At 40.7% G+C, this 16,178-nt stretch overlaps 1 protein-coding gene across 3 annotated transcripts in view; it reads left to right on the top strand.

The window, feature by feature from the left end:
• The first annotated feature begins 282 nt into the window (after positions 1 to 282).
• ANAPC5 (anaphase promoting complex subunit 5) overlaps positions 283 to 16,178 on the top strand; it is a 28,029-nt gene continuing 12,133 nt past the window's right edge. Inside the window, exons 1-7 of one of the 3 annotated variants that reach the window (XM_014547035.1) lie at positions 283 to 565; positions 2,146 to 2,225; positions 3,030 to 3,139; positions 4,436 to 4,628; positions 10,584 to 10,650; positions 13,208 to 13,309; positions 15,083 to 15,273. In XM_014547035.1, the coding sequence (XP_014402521.1) occupies positions 359 to 565; positions 2,146 to 2,225; positions 3,030 to 3,139; positions 4,436 to 4,628; positions 10,584 to 10,650; positions 13,208 to 13,309; positions 15,083 to 15,273 (950 nt within the window). In that variant the 5' untranslated portion in view covers positions 283 to 358. Of the gene's footprint in view, positions 566 to 2,142; positions 2,226 to 2,960; positions 3,140 to 4,435; positions 4,629 to 10,583; positions 10,651 to 13,207; positions 13,310 to 15,082; positions 15,274 to 16,178 lie in introns of those variants that run through there. The other 2 variants (XM_014547036.1, XM_014547037.1) reach the window with 2 other exon arrangements.

Below are 16,178 nucleotides of genomic sequence, written 5' to 3'. Positions count from 1 at the left end.
CACAATCTTTTAAAAATTCAATTTTCATTGTTTTCAAATGAAATGAACAAATGGCAGCTCCCAGGAGGTTCAGCCCCGACCCCCAAATGTGGACCCACTTTAACTCGGTTCTAGTCAAAGTCGCCCGGGAACCTGCTCTCCTTCTGCAAGAGTTTCTGTAGGGACTTAGTTTGTAGGTGCAACGTCTTTGTCCCCACCCTCCACGGCACTCTTGGGCATTCTGATTGGCTGTGGCTCTAATATGGCTTCTCTGATTGGCCGACAGGATGCCGCGAGCGCGAAGTAGCCGGTTCCCTGGGATACGGCCCGGGCTGGTTGAGGCGGAGGGCGGGCTGTGGAGGCAGGAGTCCGGCACACCATGGCCAGTGTCCACGAGAGCCTCTACTTCAACCCCATGATGACCAATGGCGTGGTGCATGCCAACGTGTTCGGCATCAAGGACTGGGTGACGCCGTATAAGATCGCGGTGCTGGTGCTGCTGAACGAGATGGGCCGCACGGGCGAGGCTGCCGTGAGCCTCATGGAGCGGCGGAGGCTCAACCAGCTGCTTCTGCCTCTGCTGCAGGTGAGGGGCCCCGCTGGCTCCCGTTCTTCCAGCAAACTTCCCTGAGCACCTGCTCTGTGCCTGACGTTTACTTGGGCCTGGGGGGACGGGGGTCCATCAGCTAATGCTTGGCCTTGGAGGACTGCGAAAAAGGAAAGATAATGCCACCAGCTAACACTTAATGAGTGTTTACTATGGGCCAGGTGCTTGACATGCATGTTTTCGCAGGTTCATATCTGGCTCCAGCATTTGTTAGCTGAGCGATTGGGCGAAGAGTTGCTTTTTCAGGTCTTCTGATTTCTGCAGAATGGGGCTGGCTACACGTAGTCCTGAGTGTGTGTGTGTGTGACACATGAATCCTATGGGTTCTGTATCCGACCTAGAGGACATTAATAAGTAGTAATAATGACATAAGACTAACAGTGAACATCGATTGTGTGCTAAGCATTTTATTTCATTTTATAGCACTTACTAGTTGTGGGACTTGAGCAAGTTCTCCAGCCTATTTGGGTCCTGGTTTCTGCAAAATGGGAACAATAATAGAAACTATGTCATGGGATGGCTGTATTAAATGAGAAGACCCATGGGAAACACATCACAGTGTGTGGCACACAATAATTACTCAGTATTGGCGATTTTAATGTGTTCTCCTGGGGCACGTACCTTCCCATATATCAGTTGTGTTTTTTCCATTTATTTGTAATCATATGCCTGCTGCCTCTCCCTTACTAGACTATAACCTCTATAAGGGCAATACTTTGTCCTATTTTTCTTCATTTTGTGCCCTGGAAGCCTACTACAGCACCTAAATAAATATGTAGAATAAGTGAAATGTGGTATGCCCTTTTGTTTAGTTTTAAATCTCAATTAGATTGTAGTCTTTTTTTAAAGTTATAGATAGATTTTAGAGAGAAAGAGAAACATAGATTTGTTGTTCCACTTATATGTGCTTTTATTATATGTGCTCTACTAGCAATTGAACCTGCAATCTTGGCATATCGGAGGATGATGTTCCAACCAACTGAGCTACCTGGTTAGGGTCAAGATTGTAGTCTTCTTGATAGCAGAGGTCGCATACTCTGGGTCTCTAATGGTACCTTATATGGACTTGGACATATAGTATGTCTGCCTATCTTACAAGGTTTTGGGAAGGATCAAATGAGATATGTTTTGAAAAAATAGGACACCTTTGTTTGTATAATGTTTTCCAGTTCACAGAGCACTTTGCATTATCTTACTTAATCTTTGCCACAAACAAAGGAGATAATTATTATTATCTCCATTTTACTAGGGCTCAGGAGGCTACAAGTTTACATGATTACAAAACTAAGAAGGAAGGAAAGATGCATCCTTGGACTACAGATTCAATGTATTTCCCCCCCATTTTAAACCATTCACTGACTAAACGAGAACGATATGCAATTTTCAAGTATTACTTTATCGTTTTAGATAGTTTTTTTTCCCCTTTTCTGATTTGAGATTTCATGTTTGGGATAACTGTTAAAGCAGATGGGTTGATAAATGAATTCATCTTTGCTGCTGTTTATCATTCTCCAGTTCTTTAAAATTTATCCATAACCTTCCTATCTCCCTTTGCTCAGGGCCCAGATATTACACTGACTAAACTGTACAAGTTAATTGAAGAATCTTGTCCTCAGCTTGCAAATTCAGTACAAATCAGGTAAACATTTTTTTCTCTATATATGAAAAGTTGTCAAAGTAGATGTAAAATGGAAAAGTGCACATGTTAATTAATTATTTAAAAAAGATATCTTTGTTCTTTTAGGTTGTTTAATTTTTTTGAAAAATGGTTAACATTAAATGTACTGCTTCAAAATTTATTTTTTCAATCTACCTTTTCCTTTTTTTAATTATTTTTTTAATCCTTACTGAGGATATTTTTCCATTGATTTTTAGAGAGAGTGGAAAAGAGAGGAAAAGACAGAGAGAAATATCAATGTGAAAGAAACACATCAATTGGTTGCCTCCGGCACGTGCCTGACCAGGGCCCGGCCCTAGGAGAAGCCTGCAACTGAGGTACATGCCCTTGACTGGACTCGAACCTGGGACCCTTCGGTCCCCAGGCCCGATGCTCTATCTACTGAGCTAAACTAACTTTGGGCTACCTTTTCCTTTTTTTTTTATTTGTTTCTGGCGCCCATGACCGGAATCGAACCTGGGACCCTTGGGTCCACAGGCCAACGCTCTGTCCACTGAGCCAAACCAGTCAGGGCTACCTTTTCCTTTTTAATTGTTGCAGAGAATTCCGATTTTTTTGGCTGACAAGTTTTATGATCAAGAAAACATCAGCAATGATACTTTTCAGAATATGGGAATGACATTTTGGATGATTAAGTTTTATGTGCCACCATTTTTATGTGAAACTCTGAATTGCTTTTAAATATATTTATTTTAGGTAAATATGAAACATGGGAAGGTGTTCAAAGGGCCTACTTAAAATACACACCTCAATTTTCTCATTCAGAATCAAACTGATGGCTGAAGGCGAACTGAAGGATATGGAACAATTTTTTGATGACCTGTCAGATTCTTTTTCTGGAACTGAACCGGAGGTTCACAAAACAAGTGTAGTAGGTATGAAGTTCTTCTGAGGAGAGCAGAGAATATGTTCATTGAAGTGAGCAGCTTTCTAGATCACATCTGTCATTACTCTGCAGTATCTGAACAAACACATGTTTTAATTTGTGTTTATTGCCTTGCCATTTTGATCTGTGTTTAAACAATTGTCTTGTGGAAAAGACAAGTTTTGTCTGTGATAGCCAAGGTATTGGCCTGGTCTGGGGGGCTCTTAGGGTTTCTCGGCTGTTTCTCATAGTCCTCTGGGTCACTTGTCTGCATTTCGTAACTCTTAAGTCAGGGTCACCAACTAAACTTCTATGAAGAGAAGTAAGTAAATTTTAAGGTGAAGGCAAATGTGACATCTTTTGATGCTTTTCTGTTGGCTTTATATCCATGCTTTATCCACCTGGCTTTATTTCATAGTAGTATTTGTTATTCAACATCAGTTATTTATTGATAACTTACTTCTATCCTATGTGCCAGGATGTGGACTTAAAAGATAGACATGGACCTTCTTTTCTTTTTTTTTAATCTTAACTCGAGGATATGTTTATTGATTTTAGAGAGAAAGGGAGCGAGAGAGAGAGAGAGAGAGAGAGAGAGAGAAACATCGATTGGTTGCTTCTCGTACGTGCCCCAACCAGGGATGAAACCGCAACCTAAGAATGAGCCCTCACCGGGAATCAACCTGATACCTTTAGGTATACAGGAGGACACTCCAACCAACTGAGCCACACTGACCAGGGCTGGAGTTTCCTCTTTTTTTTTTTCCATATGTTTTTATTGATTTCAGAGAGGAAGGAAGAGGGAAAGAGAGATAGAAACTTCAATGATGAGAATCATTGATCAGCTGCCTCCTGCATGCCCTCTACTGGGGATCAAGCCCACAACCTGGGCATATGCCCTTGACTGTAATTGAACCCTGGACCCTTCAGTCCACAGGCTGACGCTCTATCCACTGAGCCAAACCAGCTAGGGCTGGACCTTCTTTTTTATGGAGATTGCATTTGAGTAGGGTAGAGGCAGATGAAAAAAAGTAAATAAATAAGATAATTTCAGATAGTTATAATAGTCAGGAAAAAATATATTATGTGGATAACGATGGTGGAGTGTGGGTGTGAGCACTGGGCCCTGAATAAGAAGAAACCAGATTTGTAAAGAGTGGGGAAGAACATTCTAGGCAGAAGGAATAGCAACTTCAGGTGTCTTTTTTTTTATTCTTTTGAAGGAAGAATTGCAACAAATAGTCATCAAATTTGTGTATCCCGATTTCATTTAATGCCTTCACCTTGTCTGTGTCTTATTTTGTAGGCTTATTTCTGCGTCACATGATCTTGGCCTACAGTAAGCTTTCTTTTAGCCAAGTGTTTAAACTGTACACTGCCCTTCAACAGTACTTCCAAAATGGTGAGAAAAAGACAGTGGAGGATGCTGATATGGAACTGACCAGCAGAGAAGAGGGCGAAAGAAAAATGGAAAAAGAAGAACTTGATGTGTCCATAAGGTAACTTGGGTTTTTCGGACAGGGGTCCCTTTCCTGCGAAATAGCACAGTAAATAATTGGAGCAAACCAGCAACCTTGGCGTATTAGAACAATGCTCCAATCCAGTGGTCGGCAAACTCATTAGTCAACAGAGCCAAATATCAACAGTACTCCTTCAAAATAGACTCGCCCAGGCCGAAAACCGACTTCTGCGCATGGGCCACGAAGTTTCAATCGCACTGTACGTGCGCCCGCACATGGTATTTTGTGAAAGAGCCACACTCAAGGGGCCAAAGAGCCGCATGTGGCTCACGAGCCGCAGTTTGCCGACCACGGCTCTAATCCACTGAGCTTCCTGGCCAGGGCCTGGTTATGGGAGCAAGATTACAGTACTATTAACTCCTTCCAAAACCTCACTACTTAGAGTTGTCTATAAAGGCTTCTCATCTCTTGGAAAGGCAGTACAGTATGGGGTGAAGGGTCTGGCGCTAGAGTCAGAATCCTGGGTGTGAATCCTTGCTCCATCCCTTATTCCCTGTGAGGTCTTGGGCCAGTTATTCAACTCTGTGTTTCAATTTCTTGATCTGCAAAATGGGAAGGATATCACCTCCTCAGAGGGTTGATGTAGGAATTAAATGATAAATTTATATAAAGTGTTTAGAACTGTTCCTGGTATGTGGCAAACATTCAACAACTATTCACTGTTCTTCTCTAATTTCTCTTCTAGTTAAGTCCCATAAGGAAGGCTTCCAAGCAACAGTATGATCTTTGTTTGAGCTACTCTATAAGCTTAAAGTAGTAGAATGTCACTTCTTTAGAAATGTTAAAATTCAGACTTTTCATATTATGGTTTGGTTTTCTCCTAAATTTATCTGATTTAATTAGGTCTAATCACATCTTTTTGTTTTTATCCTATTCTAAGAATTCATTTGCGTGTAAGCCAGTGTATTTACTGTTAAGGTGCATGGTTTCAGAAAATAGTGTATATTTAGTAAACTGAATTGCTCACTGATATGAAAGATATTCTTTAAAAGTTATTCTAATTAAGTATTATACTTTGTCCAAAAAGAAATGCTTTTACTTGTTATAGGATATTTCTTTACTTTGCAAGATATATTTTATACACTCCTTGATTCTTTTAAAAAGGAAAATTTCAATTTTTTCTCTTTGTGATTTTTCTAATGTTTTATTGTGTTATCAGAAGTTTCTCACTTTAGCCCTTTCTATTTTTTTATTTATTTATAGTTATTGGAATGATTTTAGGTATGTTTTCTTCAGGGAAATTATTTTTCTTGCCCTAGAAATTTGTATTAAAATTAGAAAGGAGAAAGTATTATTGAATAGCCTACAAATCTCCCATCTTACAATGAAATCATTCCTATTTAAAAGTGGGAACCTAACTGGTAATTTAGAAGGGAGAGAATAAATATCTTTCAGGTGTTTTTAAAAATCCACGTACAGATGGAAGCGCAAACTGAAATTTAGCTTCAGCTTTTCATTTGCTCGTTGTTGCCAGAGGGCAGCTCTGTGTCCTGCGGTAAGAAATCAGGCTGACAGGATTACAGCTCATCAGGCTGCAGTGGAGCCTGCTAGTCTGCCTGCTGCTGGAAGCAGTCTTCTCTGTGCTGCTGAGTGGACCCCGCCAAAGCAGAAATTCTCTGGTATTCCTTCACCTGCCAGAGATTTGATATAAATCTCCCAAATTCATTAATGTGTTCAAAAATACTTATCAAGTGCTTCCTGTGTGCCAGGCACTGTGAGGGGCTGTGCTGTCAGCGAAAAGGGAGAGTTCCTGCCCTCGGGAAGTTAGGTGGGAGGGTCAGGTAGTAGGTAACTGAATGAAGAAGTAGTGTAATTTCGGAGACAGTAAGGAAATGAAGTAGGACACAAGGATAGGAAATGACTGTGGGGTGCTCTTTGGGAAGGTCTCTCTCTCTTTCTCTTTTTTTTTTTTAATACATTTTTATTGATTTCAGAGAGGAAGGGAAAGGGAAAGAGAGATAGAAACATCGATGATGAACCCTAACCGGTTTGGCTCAGTGGATAGAGCGTCGGCCTGTGCACTCAAGAGTCCCAGGTTCGATTCCGGTCAAGGGCATGTACCTTGGTTACGGGCACATACCCAAGTTGGGAGTGTGCAGGAGGCAGCTGATTGATGTTTCTCTCTCATCGATGTTTCTAACTATCTCTCTCCCTTTCTGTCTGTAAAAAAATCAACAAAATATATTAAAAAAACTGCACGCCCCCCACCGGGGTTTGAGCCCGAAACCCCAGTATGTGCCCTGATTGGGAATCAAACCGTAACCTCCAGGTTCATAGGTCAACGATCGATTGCTGAGCCACACCGGCCGGGCTGGGAAGGTCTCTAGAAGACTGGGAGCTCGGTGACGAAGGAGTGAGTCCTGAGAAGAATTGCCAGAGCACATGGCAGACACAGAGCCCCCAAGTCAGGACAAGCTGACATCTTGGAGGGACAGACAGAAGGAGGGGCTGGGTCACACCCTCTGGTCACACACTTGGGAAGGGCTCAGGTCCTCATGGCCTTAGGTGTTTAGTAACTGTTCTCTGTCTCAGTCTCTCCTCTTCCCTGATTTTGACCTGTCACTACATCACTCAGAAATCTCCAGAGATTCCACAGATTCTCCCCACCTGGTGTTTGAGGCCTCCACAATCGATCTTTCTGACCTTACCTTCTGTTCTTGGCTTGGATCCTTTACCCCCACTAGCCAGGTCTGCTTGTATGCCCCCAGGCCTTTTCCCTTTCTGCCTCTCTTGTTTTCTTTTCCTGGAATGCCTTCCTCTTTCCTCATCATTTTCCTTCCCCACTCCTTACCAGCTTTCCAGTTCCTCACCACTCCGGCTGGAGTGATTTCTCCCTTTTCTAAGTACAGAGTCCATACTCATCCTTGACATTTATCGTTTACTATCATCTTTGCACCTGGGCTGGTCCTAGCCTTTACCAAGTCTGTAGACCAAGCATGTCAAACTCGCTGGCGACCATTAAGATTTTGTATTTCCCCCCCAGGGCCTTGATTGGTGTTTTATGCCTTGCACATACTTTAAAAAACAAACAAAAAAACAATCCTTGCTGGTTGATTAATCCTATGTAAAATTCAAATATAGTGGTAGAGTTGAGCCCTTTAGAGCAGTTTACAGGCTTCTTTTAAGAATCTGATGAATGCCATGTACTATCTCTACATCAACTCTCTATCTCTCTCCCTTCCTCTCTGTGAAAAATCAATAAAATATATTAAAAAAAAAAAAAAGAATCTGATGAATGCCATGTACTATCTCTACATTAAAAATGTACATTCATGCTTACCTGGCAGGGAAGGTACCATGATCATGAAGGTGGTTTCCCCAAATGTGGGAAACTCAACTGCATCATTTGTGATCTTGGAGAGCTGTGTTCGTGCTGTCTGCTGGACAAAAACAGCACATTCATGCAAACTGCATGCAGTTTTATAAGGACCATGGACTCCTTCTAGCCCATCCATGAATCCAGGTTAAGTGCCCTTGAGTTATAGCACTAGGAAGCCGAAAAGTCTGTCTCAGCTGATAATTGGATTAATAAACAAGGTATACTTGAGCCCTTTTTCTAAATGGAAAACCTCTATTGCTTCCGAAGGGCTACTTTCCCCTCCATGTATTTGTGAGGCTCTGAGGAAGCAAAGGAAGGGTCAGTGAAGGGTGCCTTGGGCCACGATATTTTTATTTGCTCTTCCCAAGCTTGTTCATTCATGTCGGCCACGGTTGCCTAGTATGGGAGCCAGAGCCAAAAAATTTTTTAAAAATATATTTTATTGATTTTTTACAGAGAGGGAGGGAGAGGGATAGAGGGTTAGAAACATTGATGAGAGAGAAATATCGATCAGCTGCCTCCTGCACACTTACTGGGTTTTTTGTGCCCGCAACCAAGGTACATGCCCTTGACCGGAATCAAACCCGAGACCCTTGAGTCCGCAGGCCAATGCTCTATCCACTGAGCCAAACCGGTTAGGGCACCAAATTTGATCTTCATTTATAATAACTCTATTTGTCTTCACTTGTAGCCATTTTCCTTTGCGTCATTTTGATTTTCTCGTGTATTGCTTCCTTGTCCTTTGTTATAAGCCAGCCTAAATCTGTTTTTGGGGAATGGTGTTAAGTAAATAAATCATTTGGCACTACTGAGTGTCATGGACTTTAGAGGAGAATGGGACAGTGGTGGTGTGTCCAGTTTCCTTCGGATTCTCATCTGTCTCTAGCCTTTTTGTGTACAGCCATATTTATTTCAAACCTTGGGCTTATTTTGTTTAAGGGATATGTTAAGAGAAAAGGGCTTGTTGCCCAGACACTTAACTGTTTTCCATTTGAGAACTTGGCCTGTGAGATTTTTTTCCATTTCCCTCTAGGTCACTACTGTGTCACTGATCTTTGTTAGGCCTGGGTCAGGGCTGGTTCTTGGAAGCTCCAATATTTGCAAAAGCTGATCCACTGCCTTGGGGATGGTTAGGTAATATTTATCAGAAATGAAGTTAGGAGAATATTAGAGCAGCTCTTCCTAAAGTGTCTTCTGTGGGATGCTAGTGCTTCTTGAGGGACATGAGGAAAGGATCCTTTGTGCAAGTGAGGTTGGTAAATGGTACATTAAGTAAAAGTGAAGTTTCTTTCTGCTGGATTTCTCTAATGAATCATGAATCTCCAAGCAAGATAGAATATATACACCTTTCCTCAAATTCTTTAACCTCAGAATTTTCTTAGGATATCCATTTACATATAGTTTGCATGAAACAGTTTGAGATCTGCTGTAATTGACACAGAGTGCTTATACAAATACTATTTATGGGTAAATATTGATTTTATACTTAATTGTAATCCTAGTTAGAGAAGACTTTCTTCAGTGATAAAAGAGTAGTATTCATACTTTGACCTCAAAACAAGATTGTTTTATACTGTGCATGTATAGATTTGTCAAGTCTAGGTTTATATTAGTACATTTCTTGTTTATCAGTCCTGTGTAATCTAAGCTTCTAGGCAAATGGTTATTCCTTAGGTGAAGCCTCCTTTTCCTGCTTTTGAATACAACACCATCTTGACTCTGTAGCATGGAGTTAGAAACTCTTCATTCATTTATTTCCCAAAATCTGAGTGTGCCTACATATAGCCCTGGGTATTCACATACACATGCAGGTAAGAACAGCCCAGCTCGGCAGTGCATAGGTGCTATGATAAGCATCTAGGAGACAGTGGGAGCTCAAATGAGACATGTCAGGAGAGCTTCTTGGAGGCTGTGACTCGTGTAATTTTGAATGATGGATGGTGTCCAATAGTCCAATAGTAGGTGGGCAGTGCAGGTTGTGGAAGCAGCAGGGGCACCTTATCATGACAGACCTGTAAGGTGTTCATGAGGGCTGGGGTGTAGGTGACAAAGAGAAGGCAAAGAAGAGAGGCAGGAGGTGGGATCACCCATGAAGCACTGCACCTGCCCCGCTAAGCAGTGTGGACTTTATTTTGGAGGTGATGGGGTACCACTGAAGGGCTTAAAATCAGGGATAGCATGATAGATTTGCATTTTAGAAAGATCTGCTGAGAGCTGTGTAGAATTTAGGTCTATATTTGTCCACGATCATTGTGAACTTTGTCATGTCATTCAACATCATTTTTTAAGTATGTCTTTTCTATTCCTGAGAGGAGAGAATTAGTTGTAAAAGTTTTTGGCCCTGGCCAGATATCTCAGTGTTTAGAGTGTTGTCCTGATATGCCAAAGTTAACGGTCAGGGCACATACAAGGATCAACCAATGAATACATAAGTGGAACAACGAATCATTGCTTGCTCTCTCTCTCTCTTTCTCTCCCTTATTTTCTCCTTAAAATCAATCAATTAAAAAAACGTGTCTTAACTCTTCTGATAAAGAATGTTTGACTTTGTAAGCATTATCATTTTTGCTATGGTGTATTATATGTATTTATTATTTTTGTTTTTTATTTTGTAGAGAAGAGGAGGTATCTTGCAGTGGGCCCCTGTCCCAAAAACAAGCGGAGTTTTTTCTTTCTCAACAGGTAATGTTAATTCTCTAATTTATCGTGAACTTTAAAAATAATCGTCTGATGTTGTCATGGCATATGCCTGTTATGTTGGTGGGTTTATTGGTAATTCTGCATTACCCCTTGTTCTTGGCCCTCTTTTCTTCACTAACAATGCTGTTACTTCCTATTTTGTAGTTTTATTTTTCGATTAAAGTTCTAATGCAGGTTCATTCAATAATGGTACATGACTAACACAGCCAAAAAATGTGATTTAGAAGATGTGCTTCCCTTTCCCCAACATTTTATTATGGACATTAAAAAAGAAAATTGAAAAGCATTTTACAGTGAATATCCATATACTCTTCATCTGTATCCTATAGTTAATATTTTTCTCTGTTCAACACATATCTACCCATCCTCTATCCGGCCACCATTTATTTTATTTTATTTTTTTATGCATTTCAAGTTGCAGATATCAGTGCACTTCATCCCAAACATTTAAAAAAATATATATATTCTTATTGATTTCAGAGAGGAAGGGAGAGAGAGGGAGATAGAAACTTCAATGATGAGAAAGAATCATTGATCGGCTGCCTCCTGCACGCTCCCTACTGGGTATGAGCCCACAAGCCAGGCATGTGTCCTGACTGGAAATCACACCCTGACCTCCTGTTTCATAGCTTGACGCTCAACCCCTGAACCACACTGGCTGGGCGGTCCCAAACATTTTTTGTTGGTGGTTTTAAGGCAGACTCTTTCATTTTCTCAGTAACGTAAGCTAAACATTTTTCTCCCATGTTATCTTCAAGCAGACTTTTGATTTTTTGCTAGACTTTTCTAGTTTTCCCTGATTTTGTCCTTAAATTTCTTTCTGCAGAAAAATGTAGTGATCTAGCTAAAAGTGATAGGAACATACCTGCAGATGAATTTTAAACAAATTAGAAAAACTTGTCTAGCTATCAAGAAGAAAATATAGCTGGATCCTCACACCTTAGTATATTACAGGTGGATTAAAGGGGCAAATGTAAATATTTAAAGCTGTAATTAAACTAGAAGGAACTACAATATTAAATTTTAACTGATTTATGGATGGGGAAAGACTTTCTAAACATAAAAGCTGTGGAAGTAACATGTAGGAGAAGATAATTTGATTTTTTAGCATGAAAATAAAAAATGTCTGCATGTCAGAACACGTTCTAACAAGATTAAAAGGAAAACTACAAAATGGGGAAAGTATTTGCAATAAATATGACAGTCAAAGGGCTAATAGTTTTGTTTTAAGAATCATTTGTAGCCCTAACCGGTTTGGCTCAGTGGCTAGAGCGTCGGCCTGCGGACTGAAGGGTCCCAGGTTTGATTCCAGTCAAGGGCATGAACCTTGGTTGCAGGCACATCCCCAGTAGGGGGTGTGCAAGAGACAGCTGATCGATGTTTCTCTCTCATCGATGTTTCTAACTCTCTATCCCTCTCCCTTCCTCTCTATAAAAAAAAATCAATAAAATATATTTTTAAAAAAAGAATCATTTGTAAAGACTACTTTTTTTTTTTTTTATATTTTATTGATTTTTTACAGAGAGGAAGGGAGAGAGACAGAGAGTTAGAAACATCGATCAGCTGCCTCCCGCACATCTCCCACTGGGGATGTGCCCACAACCCAGGCACATGCCCTTGACCGGAATCGAACCCGGGACCCTTCAGTCCACAGGCCGACGCTCTATCCACTGAGCCAAACCGGTTTTGGCTGTAAAGACTACTTGATAATGAGACAGAGTTTGTAATATTAAATGAAAAGAACACAAAGTAAAATTATGTATTCTAACTTTGTTAAAAATATGGTGTGTGTATATATGTATACAGACACATATACATATATACATACATAGAAAAAATATGCACTGGAATAAGATACACTGAAGAATTAATAATAGTGTTATTTCTGGGTGGAGGGATTACAGATGACTTTTGTTTTCTGTATGCTTTCCAATAGTTTTAGAATCTTCTGTAATGATATAATGAATTAAAATGGAATTAGAAATTATTATTACTTATAAAGAAAAATTTGTCTAGGTAGAATTGAATTAAGTGTCTATAACCCAGTTAAGTACTAATATTTAATTTGAAACTAGTTTTCTATATATCTTATGTAATCGTTGCTTACTGTCATTCTTGTGAAACAGTTATCCAGACGTGGTGCACCTGAGTGCCATAAGGCCCTCTGCTCTGCTGGAGATGCTCACTGCCTGCTGTGAAGGTGCTCAAAGTCTGGATTGAGGCCAGACTGGCACTTTTAATACATCTTGATAGGAAATATAAGAATGGTTAGAACAGGGGTCCTTGTAGGACCTTTCCTGGTCTAGGCGGTGATAGAAGCAGGTGGCTGGTGAGGTCTGAATTGGGGCTGGAAGGATGAGCAGGAATTTGCATGGGAGGAGTGTGTGGATGGGGAGGCTTACTGTTTCAGGAAGAGAAACAGTGTTCTGTAGGGTCAAGAGGAGAGAGTAGCTGCGGAAAAGAAAATAACCAGCTGATGCTGTTGACTATAACATTTCCATGTATTTCTTTCTACTGAGTTGTCGTGTTTCAATTTCAGGCCTCTTTGTTAAAGAATGACGAAACTAAGGCCCTCCCTCCAGCTTCTTTGCAGAAAGAATTGAACAACCTGTTGAAATTTAATCCTGATTTTGCGGAAGCGGTGAGTCTTTTCCAGAATTTGTTCCTGAGTTGAAAAAATAATGGCAAAGCTACTTATGTTCAGTAGCCACGAAAATGAGGATCCATCCATGCTCTTGGAGAGAAATCATGTTGGCAAGTGAGCAACCCAGCTTAGGTTGTAAAACTGCCCTTCGCACTCATTCCATCTAGTGATGTTCTTTTTCTTTCATCATCTCTGATGTTGTGAATTATGGGCATAGATAGAGTAGACTGAGTATTTATTTTATTTTATTTTTTTAGAGAAAGAGGAAGGGAGACAGAGAGAAACATCAATGTAAGAGCAAAACATCAACTGGCTGCCTCCCATACACCCCTACTGGGTATTGAGTCCGAAATGGGCATATGCCCTGCTGGGAATCAAACCGGCAACCTTTCAGTGCATGGGACCACACCCAACCAAGTGAGCCACACCGGCTAGGGCACAGTAGACTGAGTTTTTAAAATCTTTGGGGCCTGTCTTGGCCAGGTGGCTTGTTAGGTTAGAGTATTGTCCCAAATACACTAAGGTTTCAGGTTCAATCCCTGGTCAGGGCACATACAAGAATCAACCAGTGAGTCCAGCCAATGTGGCTCAGTGGTTGAGCATCAACCCATTAAACCAAGATGTACCCTGTTTGATTCCTGGTCAGGGCACGTGCCCAGGTTGTGGCTCAATCCCCAATGGGGGGTGTGCAGGAGTCAGTGGATGGATGTCTCTCTCAATGTTTCTATCTCTCTATCCCTCTCACCTCCTTTCTCTCTAAAGGGGTAAGTGGTGATGGGAAAAATAAAATAAAAAGAATCAACCAATGAATGCATAAATAAGTGGAACAACAAATTGATATTTCTGTCTCTCTGTCTCTCTTTGTCTCTCTCTAAAATCAGTTAAAAAAATTAGGGGCTAAAAATTTGTTCTTTTCCCCACTTTTGTCAGTGTGTTGTTGTTTTTTTTAAGTTTAAAAATCATTCCATTTCTTAATGGATTTTTACCCTCAAACCTGGATTTGACATTTGACTTTATCCACACGTTGAAAGATATATGTTTGGTTCCCTAGTAACTGGGATCTGCCTGTTTGGAGGGAAGTTTATTTATTTATTTTTAAATTTTTCTTATTTATTTTTTGTTAATCCCCTCCTGAGGATGTTTTTCCATTGATCTTTTAGAGAGAGTGGAAGAGAGAGGGAAAGACAGAGAGAATCAACCATGTGAGAGAAACACATCGATTGGTTGCCTCCTGCATGCGCTCTGACCAGGGCCCAGTCTGGGGAGGAGCCTGCAACCAAGGTACGTGCCCTTGACCGGAATTGAACCCAGGACTCTTTGGGCCACAGGTCGATGCTCTATCCACTGAGTCAAACTGGCTAGGGCCAGAGGGAGATTTAATTCAGTGAATCAAACAAAATGAAAACAGTTTCAAAATAGAATATAATTAGCTCAGTAAACTCTTTAAATACCTGAGCTAAGTGAGTTCTCCCCTCCACCCTCACATGGGTCCTAATATAACCAGTGACATAGTGGATGTATATTTAGGATAAAATGCTGACACAAGTGCTAATGGAACTCCGGTTTTTTCATTTGGGGACCCCTCCTGGTGAGAAACCAATGTATCTTGAACCTGCTTTATTCTGCCTGTGGAGAAAAGGTGAATCTAAACGATGACCCTGTTGTTAGAAGGGTGGGGGATACGTGGATGTTTGCAGCCAGTAGAACTGAATTAGTCTTACACAAGAGGAAGCGGAACATTTACACTATGTGGATTGTTTCTTGTTGTAGCATTATCTCAGCTACTTAAACAACCTCCGGGTCCAAGATGTGTTTAGTTCTACACACAGCCTCCTGCATTACTTTGACCGCCTGATTCTTACGGGAGCCGAGAGCAAAAGTAACGGGGAAGAGGGCTACGGCCGGAGCTTGAGATACGCTGCTCTGAACCTGGCCGCCCTGCACTGCCGCTTTGGACACTAGTAAGTTTATAGCTTTGTATCCGTGTAGAAATGGAAGACATGTACTTCCAAATGTTAATTAAGATGAATTTTTTAAAATGCTGTATTTAAAAGAAGGATAAAAAGGAAAGAAAGAAAGGAAGCTGACTGTTTGACTAGACTTGTCAGTAACTTCCAAAAGGGAAGCTTTTTCACTGGACAGAAGTTAATGAAAACCTTCTCCTTAAACAGTCTGCCCCCTGGTGTCACTATGTAACATGACTGTCTTAGTACATGGCCTCTTTCATTACTTCTAAGAACGACAGCCATTGAATTAAAAGATAATTAGGTCATTAGGCCAGAGATTCCCAAAAGAATTTTTTGGAGATAATAATGAGGATACAAAAGCTATTTTCAGTATTTCAAAAAGCCAAAAGAAAGTGTGTCTTTACTGGATAAAAGACTGGTCTGGCTTATTAAAAGTCATGTTTGTGCTTTCGGATAAAATTCAGGCAGCTCAGTGAGATGACATTTGGCTTATGCCGTTGCTAAGATATGCCTATGATTTTGATGAATAAAAATAGGAAAACTGTCCAGCTGGTGTGGTTTAGTGGTTGAGCGTCTACCTATGAACCAGGAGGTCACAGTTCACGTCCCGATCAGAGCTCTATCCCCAGTAGGAGGAGTGCAGGAGGCAGCCAATCAATGATTCTCTATCATCACTGATGTTTCTCTCTCCCTTCTTCTCCCTTCCTCTCTGAAATAAAATTATTTTGTAAATGGAGTTAAGTGGATAAAATCTTTCGAAACATGGAGGCTATTTTGGAAACAATGAGATAATGTGAATAATGGTGAAAAGGTAGGAAATTACTAATCGAAAGAGTGTCGTCGCCCCTGTGGCTTTTTCCCATCAGGAAGAAATGTGGTTTCTGCTACTGGCATCTTTG

The sequence above is a fragment of the Myotis brandtii genome, unplaced genomic scaffold (genome assembly GCF_000412655.1).
Source record: "Myotis brandtii unplaced genomic scaffold, ASM41265v1 scaffold463, whole genome shotgun sequence".
Classification (NCBI taxonomy): Eukaryota; Metazoa; Chordata; class Mammalia; order Chiroptera; family Vespertilionidae; genus Myotis; species Myotis brandtii.
The sequence above is the reverse complement of the archived record's forward strand: the minus strand, read 5'-3'. Positions and strand labels throughout refer to the sequence as shown.